Consider the following 13652-nt stretch of genomic DNA (forward strand, 5'->3'; position numbering starts at 1 on the left):
TTTGAACTGTTGTAATCAAAGGCGATGGCTGTTTACGACCCCTGTCCCTTTAGAAACAGCTGTTGCCACGCAATCAGGGAAAGTCCAAATAAAAGAGGAGGTGCACAATCTTTCGTCAGAGCATGGTGGAACTGTACAAAGAGTACAGTCCAGACGTTACTCCTCAATTGAGCCAAATTGAATTCTGTATCTATTTAATTCCTTGCTTCTTGTCTTGTTTAATAGATGTCATCAGTGTTTGAACCTGACAGCAATCTTTAGAGTTAATAAAAAAAAGAGCAAGCAAAAGGTTACCTACAGCAACAGCTATTAATACCAGTCTGTTTTGAACTGAGTATTTATTTATTGCTTTTTATTCTAATATGAAATCTACCATGCACGGCAGAGGTCGACACTTTTCAGCATGTGGCAAAAGAAGGCCAAGGATCTTCATCTTCTTGCAACTCTTCTCCAACCGCTGTGGCATCAGCCGCCCACGCCATCTGCAAAGCTGCACACTGACTACTTGGCGTGAAGGACAAAAAATGTGAGGGATTGCACAAATATTCCAAATGTTACATGAATACATGGCACTGTCAGATTAACAACATGCTTCACAGACACTCAGATGTTTTTAGTTGTTTATTTATCTCGAACCAACGACCATCTTTCTCTGAGACAAACTCCAATTTGAGGCGAATAACAACAAGAGTCCCATGCATAAAAGTGTGACAGTGACGATGGGGTGGAGTTTATTGTGCCTTGGAAGCCCCCAGGAGGGTAATTATTAATGCTCGTTAACATACATCACACACGGACTGCTGGTACGCTCAATTAGAATCCAGACAAGAATTATGAGCCATCAACATCAGACTATTGCTAATTTCTTATTATTGGTTGGTACGCGAGATCGTTTAGAGAGCTTATTGCACACCTGTGCATCAAATAAATAGACAAATAAATATAAAATAAAAAATGTTTTCAGTTGAATAAATAACAGTAGGATGTGAGCCCATGCAGGTGATTAAAAACAACAATGACGTATTTCCAGTACAGGCTGAGGGGTTTGAAGCATTGAGGTATCAAACGTATACAACATTGTTTTTCTTACAGCTGCTGGCGCCATGCACGACAAAGATTATACTTGGTTTTTATTTTTCTTATTGTGCTTTTCTTAGCCAGCTCTTACTACACGGAAACTGCAGTTTTTGCTCTGAAAAATGCCAAATAATGCACGAATGGAGTAAAGTTCACAAAAATTACCTCAAACAATAGTTCATATTTTATGGGGGGGATCATTTGCATGTACAAAATAATACCTTCATTTAACGTAAACAACATTGTTGTCCTGAACATTATACTGAATTTTCCAAACTCCTGCTTCCATGCCAGTGATGTACTAAGCCCAATCATGATGTTGCTCAACTTCTCATAACGGAACGTCGTGTTTTACTACAAACTAGCGCCTCTGCTGGTTGTAGCCAAGTAGTGCACTCCATTTTGTCTGGACTGCTGGTTCTCAAAGTGTTGTGCGAGTACCACTAATTGTACGAGGTCTCGGAGGACGATTTTATGAAACATCAAATTATTTACCGGTCAAAGGTTTAGGGACACCTTCTCACTGAATAGCATAAGTTAAAGTTAAGTTAAAGTCCCAACGATAGTCACACACACTCGGTGAAATTTTGACCCATCCCCATGTTCACCCCCTGGGAGGTGAAGGCAGCAGTAAGCAGCAGCAGTGGCCACGCTTGGGACTCATTTGTTGATTTAACCCCCAATTCCAACCCTTGATGCTGAGTGTCAAGCAGGGAGGTAATGGGTCCCATTTTTATAGTCTTTGATATGACTCGGCCGGGGTATGAACTCACGACCTTCCAGTCTCAGGGCTGACACGCTAACCACTAGGCCACTGAGCAGGTGGTTCTCCAAACTTTTGACTGGTACGGCACATAAACGCATTAACCTAACAAACTCTACTGTAAGGCCCCGTTTACACTGCGCACCAAATCGGATTTTTTTTTGCCCTCAAGTGACACAGATCAGATTTTTTTTTTTCCAGTCTAAACGCTCCGAAGTGATTCAAGTCTGCTCTATTTGTACCAGATTCAGGCCACATCAGTAGGTAGCCCAAATTCGATTGGAATCCGATCTTTTCACATGTGACTTCAATCTAAACCAGGGGTGTCAAACGTACGGCCCGGAACAGGTTTTTAAAAATTTTTTTTGGTATGAAAGAAACTGCTGTTCTAAATGTGTCCACTGGATGTCCCAATAGCAATTCTGTTAGGCAAGCAAGAGGTACACAGTAACGGGGGACTGTGGCTCCTCCTCCTCGACCCACATGAAACTTAAAACCTGCCGTTTTACGTCTTCTGCTCTGAACACGTCGTCATTTGGCGCCCTCGTTACCCCAAAATGTCTCCGTCAATCACGAGAAAAGTGAACTTAACCCTTTTGAATAGTTTTTACCTCCGCTTCTTACGGTTTGTTGAGTTCGCTCTGGATTGATATGTGGAACTAGAAAAGTTTACATGTTGTGTTTTTGTTCTATTCTAGAAAAACTGTGACATAAAGTTTAATCCTGGCTTTGTAGGTACACTGAGATCAAATCTAAGCTCATTTTGTTTTTGAAACTGCACCAATTTCCTTAGTTTTCAACAAATTTGAAGTGTTTTGTCCAGAGGGTTATTTGTGATTTGTACGTTCTATTTTTGGCCAGAGTAAAACAGAGAAAACAACCTGAAGTTGTCTTTATTTTGAAATTATCATGCCATGATTTTAATATTCCGGCCCATTTGGGAATACGTGTTCCTCCATGCGGCCCCTGAGCTAAAATGAGTTTGACACCCCTGGTCTAAACGCAATGCGACCCGTGTGTGACTTTGTCAGCTTTGGGCGAGCTACGTGATTTGTGTGGGCAGGGAAAGACGCGACCCGCCAGCGGAAATAGGTGCTTCATCACAACATCCGGTTTCAGTGAGTGAAGTTTTTTGCAAATAATAGAGTATATGTAATATATGAATATATATTTTTGTTCCCAAGAATTAGCGATTGTTGATGGACTGGCATTGACACGTTACGTACAGTGCAAAAGTTGTTTGCGTGAGTTAAAAAATAAGGCTAACCAGGTCTCCTCTACTTAACAGCTATAACAAACTTAAAACCCTCCAAAATATATTACACTATGTACAGTACAGGTCAAAAGTTTAGACACACCTTCTCATTTCAATGCATTTTCTTTATTTTCATGACCACCACTGCTGCTCACTACTCCCCTCACCTCCCACGGGGTGAGGGTGATGGGTCAAATGCAGAGGATAATCTCACCACAACTAGTGTGTGTGTGACAATCATCGGTACTTTAACTTTAACTTTATTTACATTGTAGATTGTCACTGAAGGCATCAAAACTATGACACCTGTGAAGTGAAAACCCTTTCAGGTGACTGACCACCTCTTGAAGCTCATCGAGAGAATGCCAAGAGTGTGCAAAAATAGTAATCAGAGCAAAGGGTGGCTATTTTGAAGAAACTAGAATATTTAAAACATGTTTTCAATTATTTCACCTTTTTTTTGTTAAGTACATAACTCCACATGTGTTCATTCATAGTTTTGATGTCTTCAGTGACAATCTACAATGTAAATAGTCATGAAAATAAAGAAAACGCATTGAATGAGAAGGTGTGTCCAAAGTTTTGGCCTGTACTGTATGAATATTCATTCATACATATATCACTTTATATTATTTTCATGTAAAAAAACAATACATTTTAAGGTGTGGCAAATGTTATCTTATTTAGTAGTAGTAGTAGCGACATCCTTGTTCATTTCCGGAATCTGGTCAACTTCTGTTGTTTTCACTTTATCGAACTGCGCATGGAAGTGACGTCGAGGCCACATTGGGGCCACATTGGGGCCACATTGAGGCTTGTGCGCGTTTACACTGGAGTCTGATAAAGATCACATTTTACTTGCAGTGTCAACAGTCAGCTGGAAAAAAAATCTGATTGAAAAAAAATCCGATTTGGGTCACATTTGGGCTGAAGTGTAAACGTAGTCCTAAAAACCGTGATGGAAAGCAACGTTACATCGAAAACAGGTGGTCCTCATTTTAAGACGTTCTTTATAATATTTGGTAGCTTCCGTGGCTGGTGGGCCCATGACGAGGACTTCTGTTTTGTTTGATCAGCCGTTTTACTGCCGTGTGACAAGCACCGTTTGGAAACAATTAAGGTGTATATATAAGTAATTATAAAATCGCTCGTACCGCTAAATACAGTGTTTGCAGCTTATTGTCCGGAGCTTCTGATATATGTAAGAATATTAATTTATTCAAAAATGTAATGGGTGCGGCTTAAATACCAATGTGGTACGGTAGTTTGCTGTCTAAAGAAGAAACTCTTTTGTAGCAAAGTATTCATTGTTCATTTTATTTAAATTTAAAAAATGTACCAACAGATACCGTATCTTTTAAAAAACATATTTATATTTAGATAATAAATGTCATAAATTATGAATAATTGTAGTTGATTTATTAATTATTTATTAGTTATTAAATGATTTAAAAAAAAGATCCTTAAAAATAAGAATTACAGTAGATTCCGTGCATATTCGCAGATTTCTTTACATTTTTTAAAATCAAATTATTGTTGTAAAATTAGCTCTACAATTAGTGAAGCAAGGTTTGGTAGTTTGAAATGCACCTCCATGAATGATTAATAAATACTAAAAAGAAGAAAAGAAGAGAGAACTAGTTTTGCGACATGGCGGTAGAATACGTACACAAAGTAATGGGCTTATGTAGGCGGAATTCTTTTGATGGTTGTAGTTGACTTTTAACCCGGAATCTGGGTTTTGTCCCCCGAGCGTGAGGTGCTCCTTCAAGGTGCACCAAATCAAATGAAAGTGAAAGTAAGAAGTGAAGTGAAATAAGTAAGGCTGTTTCCAAATAGTCGAAGCTTCGAGTGAGAGGAGTCTGATCGTGGGACGTAACTAACATTTAAACCTTCACTTCCCTCCCTGGTGAGTTAATTAATACCCGCGTACAGCAGGCACCCTACGCTAATTTGCTAATTGTGTTGGGAGGAGGTTTCTACTCGGCTGTCAGACACGCAGCTCGCCGTGCTGAAATCCCGTCGATGGGACTCGCCTGGAAGTGGGAAGGGCGTCGAGACGCACCACTCAGGTGTAGCTCTCCTTTTGCGAAGGTAATCATCCTTCCTTAGGTTCTTTCAGAAACTTTGGTACGACTTTCACTTCTTCTCGCGAGTCAAGTTTGGAAAAGTCGCAAATGAATTTTCTGCTTTGTTTACCTTAATGAAAGACTTTTATAAATCCCTTTAATTAACTGGACCTGACACCTACTGACCAGTCAGCATACACGACGGCAGTGGGTATCAATTTTTTACACCTCAGAAAACTCTTAGCTCTCCAAGTACCATCATATTTACCAACAATAAAATACAGTAGCGTAGTGGACCTAAATATTCATTACAAACAAGGCAGATGTTTCAAGTATTTTCAATGTTTTTGGCCACACAGTTTGAACAGTAACACTGTGTTTGAATACTGACTTCAATAATTATTTGGTGTACCACTAGATCAGGGGTGTCAAACTCATTTTAGATGGGGGGGCCACATGGAGAAAAATCTACTCCCAAGTGGGCCGGACTGGTAAAATCACGGCACGATAACTTAAAAATAAAGACAACTTCAGATAGTTTTCTTCGTTTAAAAATAGATCACGCACGTTTTGAAAATGTACAAATCATAATGTTGTTGGTTTTGTTTGTTTTTACACTTACATGTTGGAATTAATAATATTCTATCTTTATTTGTCGTTATTTATACTTTCTGAATACATTATGTGATAATGTTCATCAGTCAACTCATTGGTGTTAATTTTCTATCGATCAAGATAAAATATTAATATCAAAACCCAATTACAGGATGTTATTTATGTAGTTTGAGTATTTTCCTTGACTGGTGTACTGATATGTGGTTTATTTGTTGTTACATATGTAGCATCATCTACAAAGATACAAATAATTGCTATTGTGACATCTAGTGGACACATTTAGAAAAGCAGTTTCTTTCATTAAAAAAATTTCGGCTCATTTTTATACTTGGCAAACTCATCCCGCGGGCCGGATAAAACCTGTTCGCGGGCCTGATCCAGCCCGCGGGCCGTATGTTTGACACCCCTGCACTAGATGGAACTCACATAGCCCAGTTTGAGAATGACTGCTTTACTAAATATCATATGTTTATTTCTCTTGGAATAATAACAGATTCCACTGATCGCAGATGATGGACAAAATCTGACGAATCAGTTTGATTATGAAAATCTTTAGTGGAAGACAGGCCAAGAAATGAGACTTGTTAAAATTGGACTAAAATATTGGCTTTGTCACCAGGTCTGAGCCGCGACTATCATCAAGGATGAAGATTGTATCTTTGAACAGTGATAACTAAGCGGTGTATTGGTTTTTATTATTGAGACTTCTCCCTTTCAATACCAGAGGGATACACGGACGGAGTTGTTCTCCTTTTATTTGTTTTGATTTATTCTTTTAATAATTATTTCTTAAACAGTAAGAAGGGGACTAACATGGCCACATTCGTCGCGGTTTACCTGACACTTGAAACGTGACAAATTGGAAAAGAGTACATACCAACGTAACTCGGACGGTTATGGATGGATTTTGAAAAAAAATACTTCACTCATATACTACGAACACACTTCACTTCCTGCTTACGGCGTTCCACGCCCCCACATTACCGGCCCGGCGCTGCTCAGAGGATTCTGGGAAATTTAGCTTAAGCGCTAGAAAAAAAACTACACAACAAGTTTTAGTTTTTGTGAAGACTTTGCAATACCGTTACATTTGTGGCCTCCCGTCCTCCCTAACCTTACATTGTTGTTTGTTTGTTTTTTCGTTAGAATAATTATGTATATATTATCACACAACTCTTATGCTGAAGGGCCGTTGCTATAGTTATCAATTGGGCTGAAATTGTATTTTTCTTTGTCTGTGCAAAACTGGCAATCCAAAAGATTGCAAGCCAGTCTCGTATCAGTGTCTGTGTCCAGGAATGGCCTGCTGACTGCCAAGGCCGAACATCGAGGGCCGTGACGCAGACAAAGCAGAGACAGGGCGATATCACCACTGTCAGCACATTTGCATATTTGTATAATCATTGTGTCTAACTGGAGCTGTTGAGATTACCCCCTTCCCTCAGCGACAGCTTCAGTGATGTTATCAGGGACCTTCCAAATAGAGGAAGCACATTTGCTGGACTTTTAGAACGTAGTTTGGATCTGTAACTAGAGTACAGCCCAAAAAACGTGTCTCCTCAATTGAGCCAAATTTAACTCTGTCTCTGCATGATTCCTTGCTTCTCGTCTGTTTAATAGATGTCATCAGTGTTTGAACCTGACGTCTTCAAACGGCATCTACTACCTTGGACAAGAGCAGACTCAACGTGTACAGTAGTAAAGGGACGGATTACCTGACACATGAAACGTGACAGATTGGGAGGTGCACAACCCGCTTTAGTTGAATATCTTAAAATGTGTTTTGTGGCAATTCCAACTTTGACCACAGCGCCCGTTGCTATGTAGAGTGGCGCTTTCCATCATTTCCAGCAGACCGCATTGCAAAATTATTATTCATCTCACGTGAGATCCACCCAGGAATGGGGGTCGTACGAATCACTTCCCTACTGAACGTCCTTCATGTGTTCTGTGTCGAGTCTGAGTAACCCGAGGACCACCTGTACCGTACTCGCAGAACTAAATATTGTAACACTTTTAAGTCGAAGATTATTTCCGTGTGTTCATACGTGGCTGTGCATAGACAGGGGGAAACCTTTCATCACGCCAACTATCGTGTTGTTTTTTTCAATGTTAATGAAAGCGACTGTGTGCTGTTATTTGTCCTCACGGTCCAACATAAATACTCACAAGTATTCACAACATTTCCTGATAGCTATGTACACATGTTGTCACAAAGAAATACCATCAGTGTGTTTTAAGTGCTAAGTGAGAGGTGCGCGTTTTCATGGGTTTTATGTACAATTCTTCAAGTTGCGTTTGAAATGCATGACTTATGGTAACCCAGGAGTAAATGTGTTCAGTAGTATCGTCAACATCGAAAAAAAACCCTAATAAAATTACATTGTTATCAAAAGGACATTCCTTCCCTTGCAGTGTTTATCCGAGTAAGATCCACGAGATCGTAGTCCGGGTTGTAGAATGTTCTTCATCATAATCCCATTTCAGGTTTTTTTTTTTTTTTTTTTTTTAGTGACAGGTGTTAGAATTGTGCTGTCTTTCTGTCAGGTTGTTGTCACCGTGGCGTCCTTGACGTCGTTTCTTTCACGGGGCTCATAAATAAAAAAAAGCCGCCATTCGCCGAGCTGTGCTTTGTCTTTTCTTCACAAAAAAAAAATTAAAAAAAATGTCACCTTCAAGTGACGAAGAGGGTTAGATTGTTTTTCAAAAACTTGCCAGCAACTGTTTTGTGTCCATAAACAACCACCTGCAATAAAAGACAAACACACGATCAATCCAAACTCACTCAGAACTAGGGTTGTACGGTATACCGGTATTAGTATAGTACCGCAATACTAATTAATCATATTCGGTACTATACCGCCTCTGAAAAGTACCGGATAAAACATGTTAAAAGAGAAAGTAAGCATATTGGTGGAGCCAGCGCTGCCTGTAGGAGTAAAAGTCGCCACCGCTGTCCGTGGTCCTGAGGATGAGACACAGCTGGCAGGTGATTAGATTTCACAGGTGGTACGTGTTAATCTAATCATCTGTTGTCTTTAAGAGTGAGCGGCCGGGTGCAGGAGGACGAGGAAGTTTGGAGAGTGACTGGAAAGTAAAAAAACATACGATCAAACATACGATCCACCCCCCCCCCGCCCTGGATTGTAAATAATGTAAATAATTCAATGTGATTATCTTGTGTGATGACTGTATTATAATGATAGTATATATCTGATAGTATATATCTGTATCATGAATCAAGTTGAAAAACTTATTCGGGTGTTACCATTTAGTGATCAATTGTACGGAATATGTACTTCACTGTGCAACCTACTAATAAAAGTCTCAATCAATCAATCAAAATCATTAAAAACCTTGTTAAACCTGCATGCTGGATTCCTGTGCCCAGCCGCTCACTCTTAAAGACAACAGAGGATTAGATTAACACGTACCACCTGTGAAATTGAATCACCTGCCAGCTGTGTCTCGCCGTCAGCACATGCCCCACCCCTGCCCGATGGCGCTCGTCCTCAGCACCACGGACAGCGGCGGAGACTTTTACTCCTACAGGCAGCGCTGGCTACACCTCCCCCCACACATATATTAACAGTAATTGAACAAGTAGACTAATAATTCATTTTCTACCACTTGTCCTTAATAATGTTGACAAAATAATAGAATGAAAAATGACAATATGTTACTGCATATGTCAGCAGCTAAATTAGGAGCCTTTGTTTGCTTACTTACTAATAAAAGACAAGTTGTCTTGTATGTTCACTATTTTATTTAAGGACAAACTTGCAATAAGAAACATATGTTTAATGTATTCTAAGATTTTTTTTTTGTAAAAATAAAGCCAATAACGCAATTTTTTTGTGCTCCCCTTTATTTAGAAAAGCACCGAAAAGTACTGAAAAGTATCGAAATAATTTTGGTACCGGTACCAAAATATTGGTATCGGGACAACACTACTCAGAACTAACACTACATTATTTGTCAGTAAAGTTCCAGGACTGTTGATGTCGATTAAGCATCTGACGATCAAGAGATTATGCGGTGTTTGCTTTTGTTCAATGTGCGAGAAGAGGCAAGAGTTGTGGCAGGACAACTCGTACCCGCTTCACCATGGCAACCAGCCTCAAACGCATTGATGAGCATCTGACAGTTTCTGGCTAGAGGAGGAGTGTCGAACAAATTTTAGATGGGGTGGGCCACACGGTGAAAAATCTACTCCGAAGTGGGTCGGGCTGGTAAAATCACGGCACGATAACTTAAAAATAAAGACAACTTCAGATTGTTTTCTTTGTTTAAAAATAGAACAAGCACATTCTAATTAGTTTTTTTTACACTTACATGTTGCGGTTACTAGTATTCTATCTTTATTTGCCATTATTTATATTTTCTGAATACATTTAATTTAATTAATTCAAGTAATTGTTCATCAGTCAACTCATTAGTGTTAATTTTCAAATTTATCAAGATACAAAAATTATATCAAAACCAAATTTAAGTATGTTATTTATATTGTTTAATAATTTTCCTTGACTGACATATGTAGCATCATCTACAAAGATACAAATAATTGCTATTGCGACATCCAGTGGACACAATTAGAACAGCTGTTTCTTTCATTCAAAAATTGAAGGTTAATTTTTATACTTAGCAAACTCATCGCGTACGTTTGACACCCCTGGGCTAAACACAAGATGTTTTTCTTCTGATCGACCGAGCTGCGGAAGATACTGGAAAAAACCCTTTCCGGGGGCGCTTGAAGACGTTGCAGACAAAAAGCTCGGAAAGTGCAATAGACTCCAGGGAGAGTGCTTCAATGGGGAAATTGTAGGATTAGAAATATAACTGTTGTGACACCAGTCCTGGAACTTCCCTCACATACCTTGTATATTAGCATTTGGGTCATCGTGATCCAAATATTGAATAGATAAAAGAATGGAATAAAAAACGATTTGTTTGCGTTAGTACGTGCATGAGGAATGGGATTCATATGGCCCCATTCGTCGTGGTTTCCCTGACATATGTGACGAATTGGGGGATTGCACTATCCACTTTCGCCACCAGACAGCAGTAAAGTGCTGAAAATCTTAAAATGTGTTTTATGACAATTACAACTTTTGCTTTCCATCATTTTCAGCAGACTGCATTGCAAAATGATAGACATACAAATGGGGCCACATACATTAATTGAACAATATTGCTGTCCGAAACATGACATTTGCCAAGAGTTTGCTGGTTGATAAATGTATTTCCCGTTTCGTCTCTTGAACCGGAAGTACAACCGTCCATAGCGTTTCTGCTCGAAAGGATTCTTCAGTAGTCACTCCAAGCAGCGTTTGTACGTTTTACAACAAAACTAAACCTATTTGAATTACTGAACTATCCCCCGTGTGATGTCTGTAGGGAATGTTTTGACGAATATTTGTACGTGCTATCGTAATGTAATCAAGCTAGCATCATTAGCATTAGCGAATATGCTAACATTTTTACAAGTGTTTGTGTTAGTATTATTAACTTACAATGGCATTCTTTTTGTATTGTTTCAGTTTCACAAGTTCCTCAGTAAACTCACCAAAACGCCACCGTGGAGTTATTGGGTCTTTTTAGCGGATTGGAGAGCTAGCTTCCGCAGTTAGTAGGTAGTAGATGACTTCTGTTTTGTTTGATCGACCGTTTTACTGTTGCGTGACAGGCACCGTTTGAAAACATTTAAGGTATGTAAATAAACATTTACAAAATCTTTCGTACCGGTATATATTTGCGGCTCATAGTCCCATGCGACTAATATATGTAAAAATATTTATTCTTCTACAATTTGGTGGGTGCAGTTTTCATACTGGTGCAATACAGTACTCGTTACTATAACAAGTAACCGTGTTATTTCTAGGGATGTCCGATAATGGCTTTTTGCCGATATCCGATATTCCGATATTGTCCAACTCTTTAATTACCGAAACCGATATCAACCGATACATACAGTCGTGGAATTAACACATTATTATGCCTAATTTGGACAACCAGGTATGGTGAAGATAAGGTACTTTTAAAAAAATAAAAATAAAATAAGATAAATAAATTAAAAACATTTTCTTAAATACAAAAGAAAGTAAAACAATACAAAAACAGTTACATAGAAACTAGTAATTGATGAAAATTAGTACAATTAACTGTTAAAGGTTAGTACTATTAGTGGACCAGCAGCACGTACAATCATGTGTGCTTACGGACTGTATCCCTTGCAGACTGTATTGATAAATATTGATATATAATATCCATCCATCCATCCATCTTCTTCCGCTTATCCGAGGTCGGGTCGCGGGGGCAGCAGCCTAAGCAGGGAAGCCCAGACTTCCCTCTCCCCAGCCACTTCGTCCAGCTCTTCCTGTGGGACCCCGAGGCGTTCCCAGGCCAGCCGGGAGACATAGTCTTCCCAACGTGTCCTGGGTCTTCCCCGCGGCCTCCTGATATATAATAATAATAATAATAATAATAATAATAATGAATTAGATTATGTAGGAACCAGAATATTAATAACAGAAAGAAACAATCCTTTTGTGTGAATGAGTGTGAATGAGCGTAAATGGGGGAGGAAAGTTTTTTGGGTTGGTGCACTAATGGTAAGTGTATCTTACGATACCGATAATTAAAAAAACGATACCGATAATTTCCGATATTACATTTTAACGCATTTATTGGCAGGCCGTTATTATCGGACATCTCTAGTTATTTCTAACACTAACGCTAAGTATCCTGAATATGTAAACTCATTTTACTGGAAAAAAGGCACAAACCAAAGGGTATTGATGTGTAATTCCTTAGTAAATCCAAGATTCTTCAGGTAGCTGGTGCCAAATATCCATATATCCTATTGGTTATTATTTTTTGTGGCTTTCTAGTCAAACTTACCATGATCTGGGAGGAAAAAATAACTGTCATATTTCCACATTGAGGTCTGTGAATCCCTTTTTCCCTTCGTTTACGAGGACGGGTTTCTCTGTTCTTGTGTGCCAGACGAGTATCTAAAGATGTGGGAAACAGGAAAGAAGAAAACACCATTAGCAACATGCGGTATGCTTCATACAGGCATTCATTTCCTTTACCTCTTTCAAATCCTATTCTGTTAACAACTACTTGACAGAGAGAAAGAAAATTCAACTTTGTTGCGGGTGAACTCATCAGCAGTTTTATCCTGAGTGTTTTTACAACATTGGTTGTGTTGCTGCTGTGTTGTGCAATATACTTGTTCATAAATGACCATGTACACATTTTCATTGGCTCCAAAATCCTTACTTGAATAAATTATTTTTTTAAATAAACGTGTGATAAGTATTGCTATCCATCCATCCATTTTCTACCGCTTGTCCCTTATCCGCGGGGGGTGCTGGAGCCTATCTCAGCTGCATTCGGGCGGAAGGCGGAGTACACCCTGGACAAGTCGCCACCTCATCGCAGGTGATATGTATTGCATAAATGAAATAACAGCCATTATGTCATGATCTCACATAACAGTTTCGACTTTATTATTCATTTCCTTAGTTTCTGTATTATTTTCTGTGAAGCGCTATTATTTTTGTTTGTTTGTCTCAGGTTGCCAATCAAAGATGCTTTTAATGTCAGCCCTGTCTTGTGTTGCATTATTTCTTTTATTTTGTTAGTAAATACATTTTACCTGCACTTTGCCTGCCGTCTCTGCAACCTTTCCTCTGTTGCGTATGTTTCCCATGCACTATTTCTTTTATTTCGTTAGTAAATGATAATGCTAGTGTTACCATATCTGAGTTACTGTTTAGCAATATGGGGAAATAGCTACAAAAGTACACTTCATTCACTAACGGTGTTACAAAAAAGATCAGTTAGAATAATACATAATGTTGGATAT

General features: G+C 38.9%; 1 protein-coding gene across 4 annotated transcripts in view; it reads right to left on the reverse strand.

The window, feature by feature from the left end:
* Window positions 1-619: 619 nt before the first annotated feature.
* LOC133614687 (galactosylgalactosylxylosylprotein 3-beta-glucuronosyltransferase 1) overlaps window positions 620-13652 on the reverse strand; it is a 263687-nt gene continuing 250654 nt past the window's right edge. For all 4 annotated transcript variants that reach the window (XM_061972849.2, XM_061972850.2, XM_061972852.2 and 1 more), the window contains 2 exons: window positions 12680-12792; window positions 620-8525 (listed from right to left, as the gene is read on the reverse strand). In XM_061972849.2, the coding sequence (XP_061828833.1) occupies window positions 12706-12792 (87 nt within the window). In that variant the 3' untranslated portion in view covers window positions 620-8525; window positions 12680-12705. The remainder of the gene's footprint in view (window positions 8526-12679; window positions 12793-13652) is intronic.

The sequence above is a fragment of the Nerophis lumbriciformis genome, linkage group LG17 (genome assembly GCF_033978685.3).
Source record: "Nerophis lumbriciformis linkage group LG17, RoL_Nlum_v2.1, whole genome shotgun sequence".
NCBI classification, from domain to species: Eukaryota; Metazoa; Chordata; class Actinopteri; order Syngnathiformes; family Syngnathidae; genus Nerophis; species Nerophis lumbriciformis.